Source organism: Bos indicus, chromosome 19 (assembly GCF_029378745.1).
Source record: "Bos indicus isolate NIAB-ARS_2022 breed Sahiwal x Tharparkar chromosome 19, NIAB-ARS_B.indTharparkar_mat_pri_1.0, whole genome shotgun sequence".
In the NCBI taxonomy this organism is placed as follows: Eukaryota; Metazoa; Chordata; class Mammalia; order Artiodactyla; family Bovidae; genus Bos; species Bos indicus.
In genome coordinates, this window is record NC_091778.1 from 18,581,734 (window position 1) to 18,607,840 (window position 26,107).

At 47.2% G+C, this 26,107-nt stretch overlaps 2 protein-coding genes across 2 annotated transcripts in view; one reads left to right on the forward strand and one right to left on the reverse strand.

Annotated features, from left to right (window-relative positions):
• Positions 1–500: 500 nt before the first annotated feature.
• H2BN1 (H2B.N variant histone 1) lies at positions 501–5,342 on the reverse strand. Its single transcript, XM_070774404.1, has 2 exons — positions 4,791–5,342; positions 501–883 (listed from the first exon to the last, which is right to left on the reverse strand). Exons 1-2 carry the CDS (start codon positions 4,950–4,952, stop codon positions 611–613), a joined length of 435 nt encoding a protein of 144 aa, XP_070630505.1. The 5' UTR covers positions 4,953–5,342; the 3' UTR covers positions 501–610.
• Positions 5,343–17,340: 11,998 nt separating this feature from the next.
• MYO1D (myosin ID) overlaps positions 17,341–26,107 on the forward strand; it is a 357,348-nt gene continuing 348,581 nt past the window's right edge. Inside the window, exon 1 of the mRNA XM_070772692.1 lies at positions 17,341–17,739. Within this exon, the coding sequence (XP_070628793.1) occupies positions 17,645–17,739 (95 nt within the window). The 5' untranslated portion in view covers positions 17,341–17,644. The remainder of the gene's footprint in view (positions 17,740–26,107) is intronic.

Consider the following 26,107-nt stretch of genomic DNA (forward strand, 5'->3'; position numbering starts at 1 on the left):
CATAGCTTTGACTATAAGGATCTGTCAGCAAAGTGATATCTCTGCTTTTTAATACACTGTCTAGGTTTGTCATAGCTTTTCTTCCAAGGAGCAGGAGTCTTTTAATTTCATGGCTGCATGAAATTAAAAGAATACTAAAGTGGGGTGCCATTTCTTACTCCAAACCACACATTACCTATGTTGTTATTCTAGGTGCTACATAGATAACCAGCATCATGAGTCTTATATTCAAAGAGCAAACAGACTCCTTTTTCCTTTATATTTTAGTTTCCATAAGTCAAAGTACAGGTGCTTAAATTAAGACAAAAATATTTCAGTTCCTATCAGCGCAGCAGCACCCCCATCCCCATGCCTGGAGTTGGAGTAGAGGGAGCGATGGTGAGTCCAGAGTGTAAGAGGTTGAATTGTGTCCAAAAATACAATAACTAAGCTCAAAGCCACGGAGAAAAAAATTTTAAACCATAAACAAGCATCACACACACAAGAGCAAGTGCCTTTCCTTTATTTTTTTTCCCACAGGTTATATCAGGGGCTAAAAACATAAGATCAGAGACAAGTGTGTCACACCAAGACCCCTGCTTCAGTGGGTACTTTTCAGATACTTTGTCTTTCAACTCAACCCTCCAAAAGACCCAATTTTTTGTTTTTGGACGAGTGCAATCATTTCAACAACAGAGCCATGGAGATCCACTTCATTTATTCCCAAGCTCTTCTGAGAGCATCTCTGCTTGACTGCTTCGAGGATCTCTCTGCTGGTGATTGTTCTTCTGTGGTTGTAGAGGGACAATCTGACCGCCTCCAGGCTAACCCATTCCAGCTGCCAATCCTCCAGCACTCTCAGGGCATCCAAGATCCAGGAGCACCCACTGAAGTCTGGGTGGACCTGCGACAGAAACAGCATAATGTTGAGACACAGAAGTCAAGGCTCCCATAGTCAGGAACGTATGCTCCAACACCGCACCCATGCGCCCACGGCTTCTACCATACAAACCACCCAGAGGGACAATGGGAGGGATGTGATGAAGGAAACTAAGCCATTGTAACTGTCGGCTTTCTGAGAAAGATCAAGGGAGGGGGATTTGTAGGTATGTGAGAAAGATAACTTTTGTCTGGATAATACCAGTTAACTCTCGTCACTTCAACTTTCGTGCCTTGATTTTTCCTAATAGAAGCAGAGCTAACACCCAATGCCTTCTGAAGATGTGAAACAGTTTTAGCTTCCAGTAGACTTTCACTTTTTCCTGAAAGTCCCTTGGACAGCAAGGAGATCAAACCAGTCAATCTTAAGGGAAATCAATCCTGAATACTCGTTGGAAGGACTGATAGTGAAGCCGAAGCTCCAATATTTTGGTCATCTGATGCAAACAGCTGACTCAGTCCCTGATACTGGGAAAGGCTGAGGACAGAAGGAGAAGAGGGCATCAGAAGATGAGATGGCTGGATGGCATCACCGATGCAACAGACATGAACTTGGACAAACTTCAGGAGATGGTGAGGGACAGGAAGGCCTGGGGTGCTGCAGTTCTTGGGGTCAAAAAGAATCAGACACGGCTGGGCAATAACAGCAATACTTTCCAACTCTATAGTCATACTAGTAAGCATTTAACTTTAACACTTCTTAATTTTCAGCCTTACTCCCTTATGGCAACAGTCTCTCCAGCCTAGCAGGGAATACTCGCCCCTCCTCAGGTGCGTCGCTAAGTTTTCCAGGCCCGGTGCTACTGTGTATCTGTCACCTCTACGTCCCAGGCCCACACTCAACGCCACCTTTCAAATCCCATCCTTCTTCTAAGACTCTGCCCCAACTCTCACCTCTGGCTTATCTGCATTCCACACAACCACCCCCGAGCCCTGCCAACTGAGGACCAGAGCACGTTTGTTCTCAGAGCCTGTGTCACAGGCTGCCTATGTTATCAGCATCCTTGTCTGAAGTTACAGAGGCAGCAGGAACAGTCCAAAGAGTGCTACCCTGAGAATCTGCCATCCTGGGCTCTAATCCTAATTGTTTGGACATGAGAAGTCAGGTAAGCAAGTCATAGTCTCACACTGGGCCTCAGTTTCTTTTTTTGAGAAAGGAGAAGTTTTAAGGTGGGATTCTAAAAGTTTCTCCTAGTTTTCATAATTTACAGGTATTTCCTCAATGCCCCCCACAACACACACCCACACAGAGACAGATACCCAGTTTTACATATAACTTCAGGGAATTCCTAGACCTATTAGAATCCATACATAGAACCCCCCTCAAAAGTCCATGGGAAAAGGCGATGGCACCCCACTCCAGTACTCTTGCCTGGAAAATCCCATGGACAGAGGAGCCTGGTAGGCTGCAGTCCATGGGGTCGCTAGGAGTCAGACACGACTGAGCGACTTCACTTTCACTTTTCACTTTCATGCATTGGAGAAGGAAATGGCAACCCACTCCAGTGTTCTTGCCTAGAGAATCCCAGGGACGGGGGAGCCTGGTGGGCTGCTGTCTATGGGGTCACACAGAGTCAGATATGACTGAAGCGACTTAGCAGCAGCAGCAGCAGCAAAGGTCCATGGGTCTAAAGTTAAAGAACCTCTCGTCTAGGGGAAAAAACATAACATTTATTGAGTACTTACTATATGTCAGGCAGTATTCTAAGGGTCTTAAAGAGGTTTTCTCAATTAGCCATAGATATCCTATAGAGGAGGTACTTCCGTTCTCTATTTTACTGATGAGAAAACCATGGCAGAGAAAGTAATTTGCTCCAGGTCAAACAGCCAGTAAGTGGCAGAGCCTGGGTAGAAACCCAGGCCATCTGGCTTTGGAGCACCTCCTCTCAGCCACAAAGTCACGGCTGTGAAATGCAACAGGTGAGCACCTCTCCAACAGAACTTCCATTGTGTTCAGCTGAGCTCCTGCAGCAGGCCTGGCTGGCACTTAAGCAAGCACTCAATAGGTTTACCCAACCAACATCTGCTTTTACCCTCACAGCACCCTGAAAGGCCGACCCAAGGGCACAGACCTGAATCTCTGGAGGCCTGAAGAAGCAGGGCAGCCTGCCAGACCCACAAGGTTAAGGACAAGCCAAGGGAAAACAAATGCTCAGCAGACTGCTTAGTCCATGTTCTCCCACCCCGGACCCTTCCAGCCCAATGCATGATCTCCTGCAAAGAGCTCAGAGTTGGGGGTGATTTCGCCTTCCAGGCAACATTGGGCAGGATCTGTGGGCACTTTTGGTTGTCACAACCGGAAGGGAGGCAGATCCTGGCATTTAGTGGGTAGAAGCCAGGGGTGCTGCTCAATGCCCCACAGTGCACAGGACAGACCCCAGCCCATTGTGAACAGTGCTGAGGTCGAGAACCCTGTTCTGACTACACACCTTCTCTCCTTTTCCTGTCTTTCGTTAATCTCATTTTCCCTCCTTCCATGATAAACAACAGTTTCCAGATGATACTCCTGGAATATAGGGGGCGTCGGTACAATCACAGGTATGAACACTCAGCCCTGCTTCATTGGCACGAAGAAGCAAAACCCCATTACCATATATGCACTGCTGCTAAGTCACTTCAGTCGTGTCCGACTCTGTGCGACCCCATAGACAGCAGCCCACCAGGCTCTGCCGTCCCTGGGATTCTCCAGGCAAGAACACTGGAGTGGGTTGCCATTTCCTTCTCCAATGCATGAAAGAGAAAAATGAAAGTGAAGTCGCTCAGTCGTGTCTGACTCCTAGCGACCCCATGGACTGCAGCCTACCAGGCTCCTCTGTCCATGGGATTTTCCAGGCAAGAGTACTGGAGTGGGGTGTCATTGCCTTCTCTGATATACACAGTGCTGCTGCTAAATATAAAATAATCAACAGAGACCTACTGTATAGCACAGGGGACTCCCCAGTATTCTGTAAACCTACATGGGAACAGAATGTGAAAAAGAATACGATATATGTAAGACTAAATCACTTTGCTATACACCTGAAACACAATATTGTAGATCAACTATACGCCAATATAAAATAAACAATTTTTTAAAAGAGACGTGATATCCCAAATCAAGCCTTAACACATCTTTCAGAGAATCTCCTTACTCTCTTCCCTATAACTTCTCTTTAAGGAGAAGACTTTGCTGACTTCGTTTTCTAGAATTTGTATGCCAGGAGCTCCTGTATGGGTGGGCAGGAGAAAAGGAATGAGTGTCTACACACTTAAAGAAATTTATAAAGACAGGGACTTCCCTGCTGGTTCAGTGGCTAAGACTCTGTGCTCCTAATGCAGGGGACCTGGGTTCAATCCCGGGTCAGGGAACTAGATCCTACATGCTACAACTAAGAGTTTGCATGCCACAACTAAGAAAAAAAAGATTCTTCATGCTGCAACTAAGAGCCGGCACAGCCCAATAAATAAAAATTTTAAAAAGAAATTTCTAAGTACAGAGGACCATTTAATGAAAACCTGATTATTTGCAACCCTTCAAAGCAACAGAACAGAGAAGGTGGCAGATCCCCTCTCTGCAGGAAAAGCGGAAGCGGAGTGGGCGGGGGACGTTTGAGAATCAATTTACAGATTGGCTGTCAACAAATACAAGAAGAGGAGACACCAAGAGCTCAGGTGTTCGGAGTTGCTGCCAACAGAAAGAAAGGCAAGCAGAAACAGATAGCAGCCATCTGCAGATCCAGTTTATAGCAGCTGTTTGCACCCGGCCTTTCAGGAACTCAATGTGTGAAGAAGGACTCCTGTATCAGAAGGTGAGGTCAAGGTCACACCCAGGGCCACTAGCATGATATCCGTCTTGACCATTCTAAGCTTCCAAAAACGGAGTCCCAACTCACTTGCTTTAAGAGTTTCCCCATGTAATTAAAATATGTCTCCTTCTTCTTCCTCCTCTTCTTCCCAGTGGCAGAGTGGACCCACTCATCCTTCTCTTTGGCTGGGATATAAATTGTGAGCTTCCTCTTAGGGAACTGTAGGCCATGTAAGCAAATGAAGTACATGTGGAAGGCTTATCCTGACGCTGGTAGCTCAGAGCACTGGCTGTAGGTAAGGGCACGTTCCAAAGAGGTTTTATAGGAAGTGCTGGAGGGCACTAACAAAATTGGTCATTAGTGACTGCACCTGCAAGAGAGGAAGGCTTTCAAAATCCTCAAGAGACATTATTAGACCTTTATTAGATATTATTAGATATATTTAGACCTTGAGGTCTGAAGCTGGCATGGGTTACATTTCTGAAGGAGTGTGAGGTGGGAAACTCCAAGCGTTCTTTGGCTCTATCCCACATGAAAGATAGCATCCTGTTTGATGTAACAGCCATCCATTAACCAGGCAATGCTTGTCTCAGAAGTTATTCTTTGTTTTTTTTTTTTTTTAGTTAAAGCAAATTTTTATTGAGATGTAATTCATATATCATAAAATCCATCCATTTAAAGTATGCAATTCAATGATTTTTATCATGTTTAGGATCATTGTTGTTCTGAGTTGTGCTAAGTCCCTTCAGTCATGTCTGACTCTTTGTGGTCCCATGGACTGTAGCCCACTGGGCTCCTCTGTCCATGCAATTTCCTAGGCAAGAATACCGGAGTTGGTAGCCAATCCCTTCTCCAGGGGATCTTCCCAACTCAGGGATCAAACCTGAATCTCCTGCATTGCAGGCAGATTCTTTGCTGCTGAGCCACCAGGGAGGCCATTTAGGGTCATACAACCTGCCAACTTCAGTTATTTCTTAGCCACGAAGATTTCAATTCAAAAAGACTAGAAATTTCCATTTCTAGTTTTTCTAAAGCATCCCAGGTGAATCCAATGAGCAGCCAGATTTGGGATTCATGGGTCTATAGCAGGGATCCCCAATTTCTGGGCCATGGGCCGGTACCTCCTGTCAGATCAGAGGCATAATTAGATTAGAAATAAAGTGCACAATAAATATAATTCACTTGAATCACCCCAAACCATCTCCCCATCCCTGGTCCATGGGAAAATTGTCTTCCACGAAACTGGTCCCTGGAACTGAAAAGCTTGGGGACCACTAGTCTATAAGGCCTTCCTAAAGCAACCACAGCAGAGCCAGGGTTGGAGGAGAAACTCTTCACCGACGTGATGCTTAGGCTCCGTGTATATATTTGTATCTGCCTTGGGAGAGAAGTGTCTCTTAAAAGGCAAGTGCGTGCCCGGTTATGCAAATGCGATCAGGAACTCAGGAGACAAAACCTGGATGGGGAAAGCCAGCAAGTCACTGTAGCTTCAAAACTGAAGGTTGAGAAATTGTAGATAGAGAGGCCGTGAACTCCCTGAAATTAGTACATCAGCTCAGCTACAAGGACGTGACCAGCCTGACACAAAGCAACAGATAAGAGGACCCCAAAGAACCAGCATTCTAAAGACGGAAAGGGCCAGAAGTGAACACTTTTCCCACTCCCACCTGCTTATGAGCGGTGTCAAAGCCTCAGTGGAGGGACTGGCGAGTAGGAAGTACTGTCAGCCTACCTGTGTTGAGCCTTATGTCCCAGACCCCCAGGCTAGGTGCTCGGGGTAGTTCATCTCGCTTAATTACCCTAGCAACATCACATGGTAAGATATTAGTATGGATTACTCAAACTTTACAGAAGAGGAAATTGAGACTCAGGAGACTGATGTGACTTGCCTGAGGCCACATCAGTGCCTCAGTCTCAGAATCAGCCCCTGAACCTTTGCTTCTAACCCCACGCTCTGCCACTTTCCAAACCTGAACACCAGAGTCCCACGACCCTTGTTATTACCAGTGTGTGCTTTGTGCATTTGCTGCGTGTATCCTTCATTGATGGAGAACTTGGGATGTAACTTATCCATAGTGTAGGCTCAATTCTTCTGAATTAATCATTCCATAACGATGGAAGCTAAATTGAACCCTTCCGTGAAAGGAAAAGTGGTTCCCTCTTGTGCGTGCTAAGTCACTTAAGTCATGTCCGGTTCCCTCTTACCTGGTTGTCAGAGTCACATCCCACCTACCCCTCCAACACCTCCTTGCTTTTCACCATCTTCCTCTCTCATTTCTCTATTTAAAAACATAATATATGTCTAGAGCATATATTGTAGGATGATGTGAATTGGATATTTTAATGCAAAAAAGTAAGTAAAAACTGGCAAGTATCATCAAGGCTTTGCGAGATGGGACTCTTCGCTGTGGAGCGGGGGGCTTCCCAGGTGGCACAGTGGTAAAGAATTCACTTGCCAATGCAGGAGATGTGGGTTCGATCCCTGCATTGGGACATTCCCTGGAGGAGGAAATGGCAACCCCCCCTCCGGTATTCTTGTCTGGAAAACGCCATGGACAGAGCAGCCTGATGGGCTACAGCCCATAGGGTAGCAAAGGAGTTAGACAAGACTGAACACATACACACTCTTCACTGGAGCTGGGGAGCAGGAAGGGTCAGGCCAGGAAGGAACTGAATCAGTGTCATGATGTTAAGATGCTGGAGAGCATTTGAGGGAAGGGCGAGAAGATCAGATGTGTTGCCATGGGAATGTAGCACAGAAGGCCTGGCCAGATGGCATTCTCTCATTGCAAAATACTGGGCAAATTTCAATACCCTACTAAGTGTCAGACCTGTGGCTCTGCATGGCTATGGTAAAAAATTACCAATGGGATCACAAAACTCACACAGAGGAACACCAGGGGGTGATCAGAAGACCCACCAGCATCTATTAGAAATCTCAGTCTGCTAAAAAGAACTTGCAATCAATGATTACCTGCTAAATCATTTCCCTATTCTGAAGATAAAGGAAGTGAAGTGAAGTGAAGTGAAGTGAAGTCGCTCAGTCATGTCCGACTCTTTGCAACCCCATGGACTGTAGCCTACCAGGCTCCTCCCTCCATGGGCTTCTCCAGGCAAGAGTACTGGAGTGGGTTGCCATTTCCTTCTCCAGGGGATCTTCCCGACCCAGGGATCGAACCCCGGTCTCCTGAATTCCAGGCAGACGCTTTAACCTCTGAGCCACCATGGAAGCCCGAATTCACCATGCTAGCTCATATTTATTGAGTGCCTACTATCTGCCTTGAATTATATAAAGCACCTTATAGACATGATCTCATTTCATGGTTTTAACACTTGGAGATGGGTTTTCTCATCTCTTTAACCAAGATAAGGAAACTGAGGCTTATCAAGATGACCTAAGATGTTCAAGGTCACACAGATGGCAAGTTGCCGAGCTACGAATTGAGCGCCAGTGTGTCTGACACCAAAATTCCCATCAATATTTCTCTAAGTTGGGCTCCCTGCCCACCTGCAGCAGAATCTCTTGGGCTGCTTACTAAAATGAAGAGCCCCAGCCCATATCCTATGCCACCAGTACAGGTATCTAAAGTTTGGGCACCTCTCTCTCTGCCTCTTGAGGGTGGGGATAATTCTACTCTATTCCATATGTGTGTGTGTGTGTGTGTGTGTGTGTATGCGTTAAGTCACTTCAGTCATGTCTGACCCTGTGACTCTATGGACTGTAGCCTGCCACACTCTTCTGTCCATGGGATTCTCCAGACAAGAATACTGGAATGGGATGCTGTGCCCTCCTCCAGGGGATCTGCCCAACCTGGGGTTGGAACCTGTGTCTCTTATGTCTTCTGCATTGGCAGGTGGGTTCTTTACCACTAGAACCACCTGGAAAGCCCATCCTATTCCGTACAGAAAGGCTAAATAGAGACTTGCAAAGGCGAGGGACAGTGGGAGAAAGTGGCTGTGACATGGCTAAGAGACAGCACAGTCCAACACCGACCCTAACGCTGAGAAGGCAGAGTGCAAAGATATCAGAGAAAATAGGGTTCTCTGGATAGAAACTCTAAAAGGCAGGTCAGCTCAAGAAAAACAGGAGGCTCCTCTTTTCACTGGCTGTGACCTTGGCGACCCCCCTTGATTACAATTCACCACATCCTGGTCCTCTCTTTGTGGAAGAACAGATACAAAGGGCAAACCAAGCTCATACATGGGGAGAGTAACACAAGCAGAGGTTGAGCAGAGGCTGGCATACGTGGCATGGAGTGAGTCTGGGCAGTGATTCAGGGGTGAGGTTGAGGGAGAGGGTAGAGAGCTTACTTTTGTATGGTGATGTCTGCACGGTGCAGAAGAGGCCTAATGAGTCAGCTGGTCCAGGTTGATCCAGGCATTGCAGCGTATGGTGGAGGGGATTCAGGCATTGGGTGGGATCCTGGATCACATGGCCTCTGAGGTCTCCCAGGTCTTGTGGGTTCTACTTTGAAATCATTGAAAAATTTCTCCTGCCTCGATTTTTTTAGAGTTCAGGTTGTCAGAATTAGGATAGAAGCACTACTCATGATATTTCTTTTTTTAAATTAATTTTTATTGTAGTATGGTTGCTTTACAACATTGTATTATTAATAGTTTCTGCTGAGCAGCAAAGTGAATCGACCATCCAGATACATGTATTCCCTTTTTTGGACTTCCTCTCCATTTAGGTCACCACAGTGCATTAAGTAGAGTTCCCTGTGCTACACAATATGTTCTACTAATTATCCATTTTGTACATAGTATTAATAGTGTGTATATGTCAATCACAATCGCCCAATTCCTCCCACCACCCCACCGTCCCCCCTTGGTATTCATACATTTGTTCTCTACCTCTGTGTCTCTGTTTCTGCTTTGCAAATAAGATAATCTGTACTGTTTTTCTAGATTCCACATATATGCATTAATATACATTTGATTTTTTCTTTCTGACTTACTTTACTCTGTATGACACACTCGAGGTCCACCACATCTCTAAAAATGACCCAGTTTCGTTCCTTTTCATGGCTGAGTAATATCCCAGACTTCTGTCTCTAGACAGTCTGAAGAATTAATCCAGTTGACTAGAAAAAGTCAGGGGGTCACACTTTAATTTTAACATTACCTTATTTCATGCTCTTAATTCTAGGAGAGGGGTACAGCCACAGCTCACTTGGGTGAATGGTGGGAGGAGAGGGGCTCTGGGAGGTAGATTAGAAGCTGTCACTTGAGTATGATGTCACACTCTTTCCAGAATGTCATTTCTATGGATACTAACCAGATATTAATGGTAGATGTTATCTGTACTATTTGCTACTTTGTCCAGTGGAGGGAAGAAAGGAATTGGACTTTTCCTGACCCTAGCAATATCTTTTCCAGCTTCTACTCCAAGCTTCTAAAAGAAAGAGAAAAAGGAGCATCAGGGGAAAAGGAGGGCATCACCCCACACACAAACACACTTAGAAATGGGGTAGGGAGACTTCCCTGGTGGTCCAGTGGCTAAGACTCCAAGCTTCCTCTGCAGGAGTGATGGGTCTGACCCCTGGTCAGGGAACTAAGATCGCACAAAGTGCAGGGTGACCAAAAAATTTTTTTAAAAAATAGAAATGGGGTATGGAGGCCCTGGGGTTACCCAGAGGAGATCTAGGGTGCTGCTGTCTCTTTTCTTTACTCTCCCTCCCCACACACACACACATTGTTTTATGAGTGAATATTCATGTTGACTAGTGGAAATCAGAAGACGTAAGTTCAGGTTTCCGCTCTACCAGTGCCTCATTCTGACTCAAAGTCAGCAGCTCCTCCTGGGCCTCAGTTTCCCTATCTGTAAAGGGCTGCTTATGTTTGATTAATGGCCATTATGCTTCCTATTTCCTATCTTCCTACTCAGAGTCTGATCAGCAGGCTGGCGGCAGCAGCATCACTTGGGAATCCTGTTAACAGGCAGACTGCGATCTGGTGAGTTCAGACCTACTCAGGTGGGACCTGAGCCTGCATTTCTAACCAGATCCCAAGTGATTCTTATTTGCCTTAAAATGTGAGACATGCTGCCTTAAGACGCCATCAGTCCATGAATTGATTGTGGCTTGCCTGTTTGTTTTCCCTCTTGTGGGTTCCTATCACATCCCCAAATTTTCTAGCTCTAGGACTCCTTCCAATGGCCCAAAGAGTTCAAGTTAGTGATTTTCTGGCACAGAGTATAGAGCGATGCCACATCCTCCCTAACATTTAATCCTACACCAACACACTCCATTTACAAATAAATTAGCTCACTAATTAACTCACCTACTTGATTCAAGAAATATCGGGACTTCCCTGGTGGCCCAGTGGTTAAGAATCCACCTGCCAATGCTGGAGACACAGATTCAATCCCTGGTCCAGGACGATCCCACATGCCTCGGGGCGTTGAAGCCTGTGCACCACAACTACTGAGCCCGGGTTCTCGGTCCCCCAAGTCACAACTACTGAGTCCGAGGCCACAACTTCTGAAGCCCACATGGTCTAGAGCCTGTGCTCCTCAGCACGAGAAGCCACTGCGGTGAGAAACCTGCACACTACAACTAGAGAGTCGCCTCCGTTCACTACAACTGGAGAAAGCCTTTGAGCAGCAACACAGACCCAGCGTTGTCAAAAATAAAATAAAATAAATATATGTATATATCTAAAGGGCATCAGGCACAGCTTGAGGGCTGGAGAGAAGATAAGGCATGGCCTCTGTCCTAGGGGGTTTAGGGCCATGCCTGGAAGCCAACTCCATGTGATAAGCACTTCTATAATTAGCAAAAAGGATACATTCCAGTGAAATGTTTACAGTCAGAAACTATGTTATTGCAGGCAAGGAAAATTCTGGAGGCAGTCTCGGGCTGTGTCTTCCTTTACCAGCTGACTTTGTCTTTCCTGAGGCCTTAAATATGTGGCTCTGTGCCCACTCCAGGGGATGCGCTCTTCGGACAGCCCTTGTCTGGTGACTCACGGGATGCTGACAGTGATGGCTTGCTTAAATACTTCTCCTTTTCCCAATGATTAGAACCTCCCTTAGCTCAGGAGTTCTTCCTTTTTATTTTTAAAAAAAATTTTGGCTGTGCCTCGAGGCTTATGGGATCTTAGTTTCCCAACCAGGGATCAAACCTGGGCCCCGTCTGCAGTGAAAGCATCAAGGTCTTACTACTGGTCCCCTAGGGAATTCGCAAGGGTTCTTAACTTGGGATATGCTTTGGGCAATGTTGGGTTGGCCAAAAAGTCCGTTTGGACTTTTCCAAAGTAGTTATGGGAAACTCGAATGAACTTTTTGGCCAACCCAATATGTATACTAGCAAGCTTCGTATCATTTCCATATAGTTGCAAGTGTATTATGAAGTTATTGTGCAACATAAATTTGCCTTTCTACTTTTGCTTTAGAATAATTGGGGCTTAAACCATAAACTTGGGTCTTGCCAACTGGCGCCAATGAGCCCATCTGCCAATGCAGAAGACATAAGAGAGGCGGGTTCGATCCCTGGGTCAGGAAGATCTCCCGGAGGAGGGCATGACTGCCCGCTCCAGTATTCTTGCCTGGAGAAGCCCATGGACAGGGGAGGCTGGCGGGCTATAGTCCATAGAGTCGCAAAGATTCAGACACGACTGAGGCGACTTAGTATGCATGCGCAAATGCAATAAATTTATAAGATGCCCTTTGACTATGTTGTGTGACTGCGTTCTTCCTGGTCCTCCTGCTTCCGTCTTGTGGGTGAGCAGTGTTCCTGGACACAGCGCACCTGGTGAAGAGGAAGAAGGTGGGGCAGCCTGGAAGCATTCCGGGAAAGTAGACCAGGAGAGCAAATATGTGCTGTGGAAAACTCAGAGCTGATTTTTCGGGAGAACCCAGAACAGATCCTCTGCAGCAGGTGGCAAAAGCCGAAGGGTTTTTTTTGGACAACGGCTTTTTGTTCAGTGTGAACAAGAAGCGTTCAGGCCTGGCTCCGGGAGAGAAGTGAACAGAGCCCTGAGACCTGCTGCCAGGGACAGGAGATGAGAAAGATAAATGCTGCACAAAGAACAGATTTTAAAAGTTTTTAAAATTTATTTATGGCTGCCCTGGGTCTCTGTTGCTGAGCACAGGCTTTCTCTAGCTGTGAAGACGGGGGCTACTCTCTAGTTGCGGTGCACACTTCTGTTGTGGACCACGGGCTCCAGGGTGAGGGTTCAGTAATTGCAGCACTGGGCTTAAGCTGCTCCTCGGCATGTGGGATCTTAGTTCCCAGACCTGGGATCAAACCCGCATCTCCTGCATTGGCAGGCGGATTCTTAAGTCAGCAGACCACTAGGGAAGTCCTAAAGAACAGATTTTTAATGCAGAAAATCTACCAATGAAGGTGGATTTCCAACCTCACATAACCCACAGATTCAGACCATTCCCTGTCCACTCATCAAGTAATAGTCTATTAGAGTTTCACATGCTAAGCACGTGCTATTAGGGGTCAGAGCTACTTTCCAAAACAGGACAGGCACAGCTTCCAGCCCTCAAGGTCCGGACACTCCAGTAAGAGATATGGACAATACTAGGTTCATTCGGGTGCATTCGGCCTGTAATGAGGGTAATGCTTCCAGGGTGCTGGGGGGTCACAGAGGAGGGATAACCGACCTGACTTAGAAGATCATGGAAGCCTTGCTGGAGGAAGTGATGTTACAGCTTACAGTGGAGGAATGAAGAGAAGTTAGCTGTTAAGAATTAGCAGTAAAAAAAAAATCTGCCTGCAATCCAGGAGATGCAGGTTTGATCCCTGGGTTGGGAAGATCCCCTGGAGGAGGAAATGACAACCCACTCAACTGTTCTTGCCTGGAAAATTCTGTGAACAGAGGAGCCTGGTGGGCTACAGTCTATGGGGTCAAAAAGAGCTGAACGTGACTAAACAATTGGCAGTGTTAACTTTTATTTTGTTTTTTTTTTTAGTACATTTTAAGCTGTAATACAAACCTATACATCCAAATGTTTATATCCAAATTTTTAATCACAAAGGAGATTAATAATGAGCGAATTTATTAGCTCTACAGTACCTTATATGAGTGCAGACCGCAGTGTTCAGTTTCTCCTGCCATTTCTAAGTATAATGGAACTTCTTATAAATGTGTCACTAATAAATGAGATTGTAGGCATGCACTGCCCTTTTAAACAGATGGATGGTAAACTGTACCAGTAACAAATTACTGATTAGCCCTGTCAATTAGCATTTTCTTGGTTCTGTACAACTGAATGGCTTCCCTGGTGGTTCAAATGGTAAAAAAAATCTGCATGCAATGTGAAAGACCTGGGTTTGATTCTGGGTTGAGAAGGTCCCCGGGAGAAGGAAATGAGAACCTCCAGTATTCTTGCCTGGAGGATCCCATGGGCAGAAGAGTCTGGTGAGCTACAGTCCATGGGGTGGCAAAAGAGTCAGACACGACTGAGCGACTAACACACACGTACAACCAAAACATCCATACGAAAGTAAACTGAAATCCTGAGGCTGATTTAAGGTGACGGTGAGCCCCACTGGACAGATCTGTGTTCATCAGGAGAGCCTCACTGGTCTCAATGCCTGATTATATACTAATTTGGGGCTTGAAATTGATAAAATACCCTTTGCATATGTTGTGTGTATGTTTTATACATTCAGCTCCTGTATAAGACACGGATAGATACAGCAGTTCCTTGCCTTGGCCTTTTGAAAACCACAGCTATATCCTCCCATAGATCTAACCACTTTTGCTCTAACAATGCCAGGGTTCAGGGAAAACACAGCCATTCATTTTGCAGTGATCATTTCTAATGAGTCCCTGCTGCTGCTGCTGCTGCTGCTAAGTCGCTTCAGTCGTGTCCGACTCTATGCGACCCCATAGACGGCAGCCCACCAGGCTCCCCCGTCCCTGGGATTCTCCAGGCAAGAACACTGGAGTGGGTTGCCATTTCCTTCTCTGACTCGTGAAAGTGAAAAGTGAAAGTGAAGTCGCTCAGTCGTGTCTGACTCTAGCGACCCCATGGACTGAAGCCCACCAGGCTCCTCCGTCCATGGGATTTTCCAGGCAAGAGTTGCTCCCAATTGCACAGAATTTGGGATTTCTTCCTCTTTTTTTTTTTTTTTAAAAAAAATTCTATTTTATGTTAAAATGTACCAGTGAAAACATTTTAAGAATGTATCATACTTTCTGCAATCACCTGCTTAGCTACTAACTCACCCACAAAAATGACTCAAGCAAAGGCCAGTCCTACCTTGGAAAGTACCTAGCCCAGAGGTCCTACTCCATTAATGAGGACACTGAGATCCAGGGAGGTGCCTTCTGAAGATGGGGAGCTACTTATGGTACTCAGACTGCGACTAGGCTCTGTCTGTGACTGAGACTGGGGTGACTTTCTGATGGCAGATATGCTCCCTTGGGAGGTGATCAAGCTGTCCACTTCTGTCTCTTGGCCAGGGTGATTTCTTGGCAACTGAAGCAGACAGTGAGGCAGGGTCCTTAGGTCTGGTTTACTCATTTCACATTCAGCCATAGTGTTGGAGTCCAGCCAGGTCTTTGGAGGCTACTAGATTTGCTAGGCGGAGAAGGCAATGGCACCTCACTCCAGTACTCTTGCCTGGAAAATCCCATGGATGGAGCAGCCTGGTGGGCTGCAGTCCATGGGGTCGCTAAGAGTCGGACACGACTGAAGTGACTTAGCAGCAGCAGCAGCAGATTTGCTAGGAGGCTTTGAAATACAGTAAGTTCCCTACATACAAACATGTTCCATTCTGAGAGTGTGTTTGTAAGTCCAACTTGTAAGTTCAACCAAGTTAGCCTAGGGACCCAACTAACACAATTGGCTATATAGTACTGTAGTGTAATAGGTTTATAATACCTGTCACAAAAATAATACACAAAAAACAAAGACAAAAAATAAAACATTTTAAATCTTATAGTACAGTACCTTGAAAAGTACAGTAGTACATCAGAACAGTCAGCATACAGGGGCTGGCATTGAGTGAATGCACAAGAAGAGTTACTGACTGGAGGTGGGAGAAGAGGTGGGAGATGGTACAGCTGAAGGATAGTCAGCAATAGGAGATGGAGGGCAAGCTGCAATTTCACTTATGCCTGACACTGATGGAACACACTTGGAGATCTATGAAAGTTCACAACTTGAAGGTTTGAATGTAGGGGACTTACTGTAGATGGTCCTAACAGAAACACAGGACCGAAGCAGTGCAGCTGCCTTAGAAACCATTTATGATAGATTTTCACTGAGAAAATGCAGTCTGGGTTCCAAAAGAATTTTCCAGGATCAATGCACCTATAAATTGGAGACCACTTAAAACACATTCTATCCCACTGGATCACTGTGCATTTCATAAGTATGTGTGCAAGGCAGTACAACAGCTCCTTGGTGGGTGCCAAGGGGGAGATGGAAAAATTTAAGACACCATCCCATGCTCAAGAAGCCTACAACAATCTCAGGGAGAAGATACATAGATAGATGAAAAACAACAATATAAGGTAATACTTGATGACAAGCTTAGTTGTCATTGTTTTGTTTAGTTGCTAGTCATGTCTGACTCTTTGCAACCCCATGGACTATAGCCTGCCAGGCTCCTCTGTCCATGGGATTTTCCAGGCAAGAATACTGGAGTGGGTTGCCATTGCCTTCTGCAGGGGATCTTCCCGACCCTGGGATCAAACCCAGATCTCCTGCATTGGCAGGTGGAGACTGAGCCACGCTACCGCTCAGGCTAGCACTTTACCGCTGAGTCAAGTGGAAAGCCATTCTTAGGTAGGTGGAAGAGAAAAATGGATCAGGGAACACCGAGAAGGAAATGGAGAAGGAAAGCAATCTGCCAGGTGGCTAAACGCTGGGGCTCATAAGTCAAATGACCTGGATGAAATTGCAGCTTCCCCACTACTTAAGCAGCCTGTGGCAAGTTACTAACTTCTCTAAGTCCCTCAGAAAAACTCTGAGCACTTTTGATCCCCTCAACAAGCTAATTACTATTACTATTTCAGTCTGAGCGTGAACCATCATTTGAAGGATGGAGAGGATGTGAGCAGATCAGGAGAGAACGTCGCAGCCGAGTGTCAGAATCATCATGAATCATCCTCGTGAGAAGCTCCACGAGCTACTTTTGTTAACTTTGTTGGCATCTACCAAGCCCCTGGGAAAGATTGAAGGCGGGAGGAGAAGGGGACGACAGAGGATGAGATGGATGGAGGGCATCGCCGACTCAATGGACGTGAGTTTGCGTAAACTCCGGGAGTTGGTGATGGGCAGGGAAGCCTGGCTTGCTGCAGTCCTTTGGGTCGCAGAGAGTCGGACCCGACTGAGTGACTGAACTGAATCAAGCCCCGGGCGGGAGGCAGCAATCCTGGAAACTTGATTCCACCCACCTCCTACGTCCGCACTCCTCAGCACCGCCCCGCTGAGTGCCCAGCGACCGTCCCCAGAGGGCGCTGCCGCCCAGCCGCCGGGGCCCGGGCCCGGGGCGCGCCCCCGCCGGCTGCCCCGCGCGTGCGCGCCGCCCAGGTGAGGAGGCGGCGGCCTGCGCCCCGGCAGGGGCGGCTCCTCGGCTGGCGGGGCGGGGAGGCGGGGAGGCCGGGAGGCGGGGACAGGACGGGGCGGAGCGGGGCGGGCCGGTCGCGGGGCGGGGGCCAGACCAAGGCCAGAGGCGGGACCAGCCGCCGCCGTCTCCGTCTCGTTGTCCCGTCCCCCCACAGCGCCGGGCCGCCGCCGCGGGAGAAGCGGAAACTGCCGGGTGTGCCGCGCCGGCCCAGAGCGCGCCGAGGAGCCGCGGGGCGGCCTCCGTCCGGTCCAGATCCCTCCGAGTGGCCACGGAGCCCCCTTCCCCGCGCCCCGCCCCGGCCCCGCCCGAGCTCGCCGCACGCCCCGGGGACCGGCCCCCCGCGCCGTCCGAGCGCGCCTACCTGAGTCCGTCCGCGCCCACCTGAGCCCGTGCGCCGGCACCATGGCGGAGCAGGAGAGCCTGGAGTTCGGGAAGGCGGACTTCGTGCTGATGGACACCGTCTCCATGCCCGAGTTCATGGCCAACCTCCGGCTCAGGTGAGGGCGGCAGAGCGGCCGTGCGCAGTGCCGCGAGCCTGCGCCTAGAGGGGGCGCCCTTGACGTGTGGCCGGATTCGGGGTGCAGCGGGGGGTGTCCGGGGTCCGCTAAGCTCGCTGGTTGCATACCGGGGTGCGGTCGCATCCGAGTGGAAGGGGCGTGCCGAGCTCCGGGGCTGCGCGTTCCAGAGTAAGGGGTGTCCTTGGGTGCCGTCCGGACGGAAGAGTGGGTATCGGGGGTGTGCCGAGCTGGAGGTTGCGCTTGGGGCCGGGCAGGCTGGTGCACAGCCCCCAGGTGAATGCTGTGGGCGGGCCGGGTGACCTAATGGAAACAAAAGTAAAGGGAAATAAAAACTTTCGGGAGAGTCCTGGCGGCCTCAAGCCCCTGGGAAGACTGGAGGGTTGTTTTGCAGAGAGACTGGGGGTCTCATCGTGGTTTCACACTTGGTTCTTTTTCGCTTTCGTCTTCTCCTTTATTTATTTATCTTTTCCTGGCGTGGTTCCATCACGTCATTCAGGATGCTATGGAGTGATCCCTGAGCCGTCTGTTCCGGGACGCTGGCTATTTTTTAGTTACTCTCTAAAAACGTAATTAGACACGTTTCCAGACATCGAAGAGACTGCTCTGCTTGCCAGTGCCAAGATAAACTGTCTGAATTTGACAAGGCATTCATGGTTTCAGTTTTTTTTTTTTTTTTTCCTCAAGGAGTTGTGGATGGAGCCCTTGTGTTACTAACATCCTTGAGAATGTAGTCACAACTCAACGCCCTGGAATGGGCTTCCAGGGCGAATTTGTTTTAGAAAGGCTTTTACGTGTGATTATTACACTCCTGAGAGAGTAATATATGTAAGCAGAGCTTTAAAGTAGTTTGACTTAAAAAAAAATTACAGTAAATGGAGTTTCAAAACTGAGTTTTTAGGGGAGAGAGTGTGTGTATGTGTTTGTGTTTCCTGAAAGTCCTGATACCATTTCTTGTACGATTTGAATATCACTCCATGCTGTGCTGTGCTAAGTTTGTGAAAACCTTAATCTAGGTTAGGATGCTCAACTAATCCCACTTCTCAATATAAATTCCGGTGTTAACTTGAAGAATTTTTAAAACTTTTTTAATCTTCAAAATTGCAGTCCCCATAGTCATCATCTGCTCTTAGCCAGGCTTCATTATGTGCCATAGTAAGGAGCAGGGACCCAAACCGGTGTTCACCCACCACTGCAAAGGACTTTGAGCCAGTCTGCATGTCTGAGTTTCCTAATTTGTGAAGTAATGATCTCCAAGATTCTTCTGAATTAACATTTTTTTTTTTTTTGCTTTCACATATCGTTGGTTGCAAAGCCTTGTTAGACTTGACTGTTAAGAAAGATTGTTAACGTGAGCATAACTTAGCTCAGAAGAGAACTTAGAACTTTGCAATCTAATTCTGTATTATGCAGGATACTCTAGGACAGAGGTCCCCAAACTCTGGGATGTAATGCCTGATGATCTGACACCATGATAATAAAAGTAAAGTGCACAATAAATGTAATGCATTTAAATCATCCTGAAACTACCATCCCTACCACCAACACCGCCCACCCTCCCGCCCACCCCCGCCCTTCCCCGGCCCAAGGGAAAATTGTCTCCCACAAAACCCATTCCTGGTGCCAAGAAGATTGAGGAACACTGCTCCAGGAGGTAAGATGGGAGGGTCCAAAGAATTACCACGTGTGTCCTTACCTTTCAACAATGTGATGTATTAATAAAGATAGGGAGCAAAGTGAAAATTTCTATTCATTTAAATAATAGGTCAAGAAAACAACAGATGAGTTAAAGCTTTGTAGAGTGGAGATAGTTCTTTGCCAAGTAATTGGACAACCTAATTGTTCTGGGAGTTCAGCAGAGGGAGAGATGCCTTAGGCTGGCTCAGAAACACCTTCCAGAGGAGGAGAGGAGGGGTTGAGAGGAGTTGCAGAGGATGCATCAGATTGGTGTAGGTGGAGAACATTCCAGATGGATAAAGTGGCCAGCAGAGGAGTGAGGTTTAAAAGCTGATTTTGTTTGGGTGATGGGGCCTCCCTTGTGGCTCAGCAGTAAAGAATCTGCCTGTCAATGCAGGAGATGTGGGTTCGATTCCTGAATCAGGAAGATCCCCTGCAGAAGGAAATGGCAACGTACTCCAGTATTCTTGCCTGGAGAATTCCATGGACAGAGGAGCCTGGCGGGCTACAGTCCATGGGGTCGCAAAGAGTTGGACATGAATGAGCGACTGAGCATGCCCACGCTTGATCTTTGGATGATAGTGAATTGAGCTGTCTGGAGCAAAGGAGTAGGTGTTGGGGAGTTGTGGGTGGAATCAGCTCTGATTAGCATGACCTTGGCTAATGCCTAGGTTTCTAGGTCTACCTTATTCCCAGTCACTGGGTCAGTCAACATGCAGGTGTTATATGTTTCTCACTTGTGTGTGTACTCGACCACTCTGAGGATTGGCTGCAATTTCTCAGCGCACAGGTTCAGTGATTGTTGATGATTTACTTACAAGTTGGGAGGACTGGTTCCCAGGAGTCCTTAAAGGGTAGTCAAACCCTCGCCTCCTCCCCAGCTGTAAATCCTGATTATCCAGGTGGAAAGCAGGCCTCCTTCTGATTGGATTTCCTACCACCCTGATGTCCCTCCAGGCTATTCCAGTGTTTAGCTGTGTGGACTCCTGGGCTTATGCTCTGTTTCCCTCTGAAGAATGTGACCGGAAATGCACTGTACAGCCAGGTGCTAATATGCCATGTAATGTTTTCATCTCCCAAAATACAGGCGGTTGGTTCCTTGTTTAGTTGCTAGTCATGCCTGACTCTTCTGCAACCCCGTGGACTGTAGCCCTCCAGGCTCCTCTGTCCATGGGATTCTCCAGGCAAGAATACTGGAGTGGGTTGCCATTTCCTTCTCCAGGGGATCTTGCCAACCCAGGGATCGAAGCCGAGTCTCCTGCATTGCAGATGGGGTCTTTGCCATTGGGCCACCAGGGACGCCTAGTTGGTCCGTCCTAAGTGTATATTTATGGCTGTAGAGAGGTGAAATTTGAGTGTATTTCATCTCTCAGTGGATATGTGTGCACACACTCCATCATTCCTGCCTTGCCCAGGCTGCAGCTTTTCCTCTTCTGTTTGGAATGTCCTGTCCTTTGCTGTCTGTCTGGCTTTTTTCAAGGCCCTTTTGCTTCATTTATGGCCTGTGATGTGCATTTACATACTTACAGCTACAGTTGTATCAGGGGTCTGTGTCATCCAAACCGAATTTTAATTTTTCTGACAGTAGCACCCATTGTGACAACATTTTTTTTTTGAAGCTTTTGTGACATTGTCCATTTAGAATGATCTTATTTTGATACTAGTCCAGCTTTCTTTTTCTTCTTGGGTAAATGCTCTATTTTAGACATCTATACAATTGATGTCACTTTCCCCTGACTATTATCATTTAAAAAAATCAATGTAGGCATGTGTCTGTGCATGTGGGTCTGGAGGAGGCAAGACTCAAATGGTGATATGGATTAGCAACTGAACTGAACTGAATGTATCTGAGAAGGGGTTTCAGTTTGTGTTTTTTTACCCTTATACCCAAAACTATTATCTTGAGGGTTGTCTTCTCTCCCTCCTACAAGTCTCTTGCTAGGGGAGATTTGTTCTACTTATTTGCTTTTCCTTTTTTAATTTATTTTTGCCTTGCTGGGTCTTTGTTGCTGCACGTGAGCTTTTCTCTAGTTGTGGCAAGTGGGGGCTACTCTTGAGTTGCAGTGCTCGTGCTTCTCATGGCGGTGGCTTCTCTCATTTTGGAACACAGGCTCTAGGGTGTGCAGGTTTCAGCAGTTGCAGAACCAGGGCTCAGTACTTGTGGCTTGTGGGCTCTAGAGCGCAGACTCAGCAGTTGCGGCGCACAGGCTCAGTTGCTCCACGGCACGTGGGATCTTCCTGGACCAGGGATCAAACCGGTGTCCCCCTGCACTGCAAGGTGGATTCTTAACCACTGGACCACCAGGGAAGCCCTGCTTTTCCTTTGAGTGGAGGCAGAGGTGTCGGCGGCTTTGGTGGTGGTGGTAGCCTCTTCACTGCACTTCCAGGGTCCTGTCAAGGAGTAAGATGCCTGCACAAGCGCGTCCTGCCTTCATGGGCAGGCCTGGTTCCCACCAACCCACCACATGGCCACTTGAAGTTTCATCCACGGCATCCCCACCATGTTCTTTCTGCTTTCTTCATAGCTGCTTCCTCTCTGGAGCCTTTAGTTCCTTTTTGTCCAAGCCATGTAGAGCATCGGGGCCTCACCATGCTCTCATTCACCCCTTAGCCATCCTCGAGCAAGGAGGAATGTGGATGGCTGTTCCTGGGGACTTTTGAGACGTCCTTTTCATATCGCAGGAAACCCTCCTTAGGCTTCCAGCGTCTAACTTTGTGGTGATTCCTGTTTTGAGAATAAGGCATCTGCCCAGCCTGATGTCTTGGCTCTTTAGAAATTTAACATGTCCTCTCTTCTTACTGGTTTTTCTCTTCCATGAAAGAAGTGATTTGAAGCACTGTGTTTACCAAAGCTGCAGGCAACTTCTCACCTTTAGTATAACACAGGGTCTTTCATATCTTTACTCAGACCAGACTTTCTGCCTGCTTTGTGCTGTTGACAATGCAGCAGGGTCAGGCTTTGTTGTTGGGGCAGGGTGGGGGGGGGGGTGGGGTAGGCTGTCCAGTGTGTTGTTACTTGTTAGCAGCATCTCTGACCTCTACCTGGGCTTCCTAGGTGGTGCAGTGGTAAAGAATCTGCCTGCCGGTGCAGGAGCTGCAGAAGACACAGGTTCGATCCCTGGGTTGGGAAGATCCCCTGGAGTAGGAAACAGTAGCCAACTCCAGTATTCTTACCTGGAAAATTCCATGGTAGGAGGAGCCTGGTGGGTGAGAGTCCGTGGGGTCGCCCCCGGGCCTCCCCCCGACCCCCGTGACAGGAGCTCCGTTCCCTTCCCAGATGACAACCAAACATGTTTCCAGATGTTACCAAGTATCCCCTGGGGGAGGGGGCAAAATTGGCCCCAGTTGAGAACCCCTGACCTGGGCTGTTCTCAGTCCCTGGAGTGTCCTCCCCCTACTCCCTGCCCTCATTCCCAGCCTGTCACACTCTTAGTGGTTCTGCAAGACCAGTTCTGAGAAGTCTTTCCCAGTCCTCCGAGGCACAGGTTAACCGCGCCCTCACCTGTGCACCCAGGGTACGTGGGCGCTTGACGGTAGCTGTTAGGATTTATCATGTTCTGTTGTTCTCTGCATGCCTTCATTCCCACCAAATTGTGAGATTCCCCAAAGCCCCAGGGCCTGTCCAGAGGTGGATCCAGGTTGTGTGGTCTTTTGAAATTCAGCTGGGCAGGGGGGACCACCTCTAAGGAAAAAAGTATACATTATGAATGTCACATTAGATACAGGGCTTTGGAAGGGGCAAGCACAGGTGAGTGGCTGTGAAACAAACCCACCTCTAGTCCTTCTGCATTTTCTGTCATGCTCTAGGACTGAGCATCTATGCCTTCAATACATTTTAAAATGAGTGAACTGGGAATTCCCTGGTTAGAGTTAGGACTGCACGCTTTCACTGATGAGAGATCCTGGGTTTAATCTCTGGTCCGGGAACTAAGATTCCACAAGCCATGCGGCGCGGCCATAAAATAAAAAAGAAAAGAAAAAAAATGAGTGAATTAAGCCATCAAATGTTGGCTGAAGCCCGTGGAATTCTTAACTAAAAAAAAAAAAGCATACAATAATCTCAAAATATTGTACTAATTTTAAGACAACCTTAGTGTGTGGGAGAGGAGCTGGAGCAGTGAGTTTTAGAATTAGTAGAAAGGCAATGAAGAGGTGATCGCTATTTCTCTCTCTCTCACTTGCCACACAGCCTCTGTGCCCTTTCTGCGGCTGTTTGACCACACAGAAAATTAGATAAGACAGACGGCCCCTCTTGTTTACTGGGGCAAAACCTCAGGAACCCTGGTGGTCCCCAAGCATGGGTCAACCTGTGATTGGTTCAGAGCTCTCTTGCAAAGTAGCTGTAGTTAGAGTCACAGGAGAGGTGAATGGCACACTAAATCTTTTTGGCTTGCATGTGAAATTCTTTGGCAGCCACTTTTAGAGGCCTTCGGAAAAGGACAGTTTGCTCCGGGCCTGTTTTGCACATTGGCTTCATATTGGGACAAAAAAATGAGAATTTGGGTTTCGGAGCTGCCATTTGGAGTGAATCACCCTGCCGTCTTGTTTCCTTTCCTGCTCCTGACAGATTTCCAAGACTATTTTTATTCGGGGTCATTGGTTGACCCTGGAGACTTCTGCTGAATTTAGCTCCCAAACAGAGCCAGATGTGGGTGGGATCGAGACCTCAGAAGCTGCTACTGGTGCGTTTCATCGCAGGTCCCGAGGATTTAACATCTTTTTTAAAGAGATTGGCTCTTTGCTTAACTTGGAGACGAAAATGGGGAAGCTGGTGGAGATAGAAGTGTGTTTGCTTAGTGACTCATGGGTAAGTTGTCAGCGCTGTGAGTTATCCTGATGTGGAGAGCTGTTTGCTGACATGTTCACCTGAGTCTGAGCCAGCTCAGCAAAAAGGACCGGATCTCATGGACCGACCTCATCTTATGATAACTCTCTGGCCTCCATCACTGTGTTGCTGCTGGAACTGGATTGGGTTATGTGTCATTGCCCAGCCATGGTCAAGCCTATCTAGTGGGATCTGCTGTCCACAGTGGCTCCATCCCCACTGGGGATGTAACTTGGTGATGAGCCTCACTGACGTGGTAACAAACATGTTACCTCACTAACAAAAAGTCCATTAGATTCACACAGGGGTTCAGAGGGTAGCAGCAGTTTTAAATACACATTGCAAATCTCTCTCTCTCTGCCTACTCAGTTCCTTGGTTGAGATGATAGTTTTACTTCCTGTGGGATGCAGGCTCCCTTTGGTTCAACTGCTATGTAATTACTGGGCAGATCTCTTAATAGGTGGTATTTCCCAAACTTTAGTTTTGGGCATTTATGGGAAGAAGAAATGGGAGTGCATGCTGGAGGGCAGTGGAAAGAGGCTTTGAGACCTGATGGACCCTGTTCAAATCCCCTCTTCACTTTCCCTCTTTTTAGCATCATGCCTTAGGGTAAGTTAACTTCCCTCAATTAACTCGTATATGTTAACCTCAAGTTCCCTTTCTTAGGGTTATTGGGGTGAAATCACGTGATGTGTAAAAGGTGCCTATATGGTTCTTGGTTCATAATTCCCTCTCAACTAACATTAACTCCATTTTCGGAATCCTGCCCTGACTCCGTAACTGTAGAAGAGCTAGCTGTTCTTACCTTCTTTCCTCACAAAGACAAAACCATTTGGCTTTATTTGGGGGGCAAGAATGAAAGGTGTTCTAGAAGAGGTTGGGGTTACCTAGTGGAGAGAGCAAAAGCATTGGAGACAAATAGATCTGGGCTTTCACTCTGTCTCTGTCCATTACTGCTATGCCCATGGCCTTGGACAAGTTGCTTCACCTGCCTGAGCCTCAATTTCTTCATCTGTAAAGATGAAGGGGTATCGTGAAGATAAAGTTCTACCACCTGTCAGACACTCCAGCATGGTACCCATAGCATACTACCAGGAGATGCTCAGCAGATGGTCCTCTTTCTCTCCTCTGCATCCCCTGTCAATGCAGCCCTGTGGACTGAGTGCCCATGCTGCTTCCCAACTCTCTCCATGACTATCACACACATAACCTTGCTCCCTTCAGGGTTACCACTATTTAGTTCCTGGAAACTGTTTTAAGCATTCTGAGAAAGGAGATCAGCTGTTCATATTATTCATAAATGTTCCAAAATATTTTATTCTTCGTGTTTACTGTTCCCTGCTGAATGTTGGTGACATTGGGAAGTCCCCAAGCACTATAGCTGGGTGATGAGCTTTTAAATAGTCTTTTTTTTTTTTTTTTTTAATCTCTAACTTATTTCCTTATTTAACTAGAGACCTTATGTACTTTTAGTATAATCACCTGGCTTTCGAGCTGACAACTACTTGAATTCTTGCTGTGTGCTTATCACTTTGTTGGGCACTTCAGTGGGGGCTACTTAAAAAAAAATTATTGTTCTTTGGGGGAGTAGCTTAACTGGGAGTAAAAGATACCTTTATACATAGATCAACATCAAGTAGAAAATGATTGAACCAAAATGAATGTGACAGACAGTTGTTCTAAGGGCTTCCTAGAGAGAAGGAACCAGTGAACCACAATTTTTTAAAAACAGAACTGATGACAGTGTAGTCAAGAGTTGTTTATATATTATGTACTGGAGTTCTCAGGGAATTCAGAAAAAGAAAAAACGGGGTTGGGAGTAGGTTGTGCCCTGTGGAACAGGTAGA

Bases quoted from the DNA above. Each gene is read 5' to 3' on its own strand.
- H2BN1 (XM_070774404.1), bottom strand. From the start codon at position 4,952: ATGTACTTCATTTGCTTACATGGCCTACAGTTCCCTAAGAGGAAGCTC. The intron at 884-4,790 runs GTGAGTTGGGAC...TTTCTGTCGCAG, and splicing joins TGGGGAAACTCTTAAAGCAA to GTCCACCCAGACTTCAGTGG.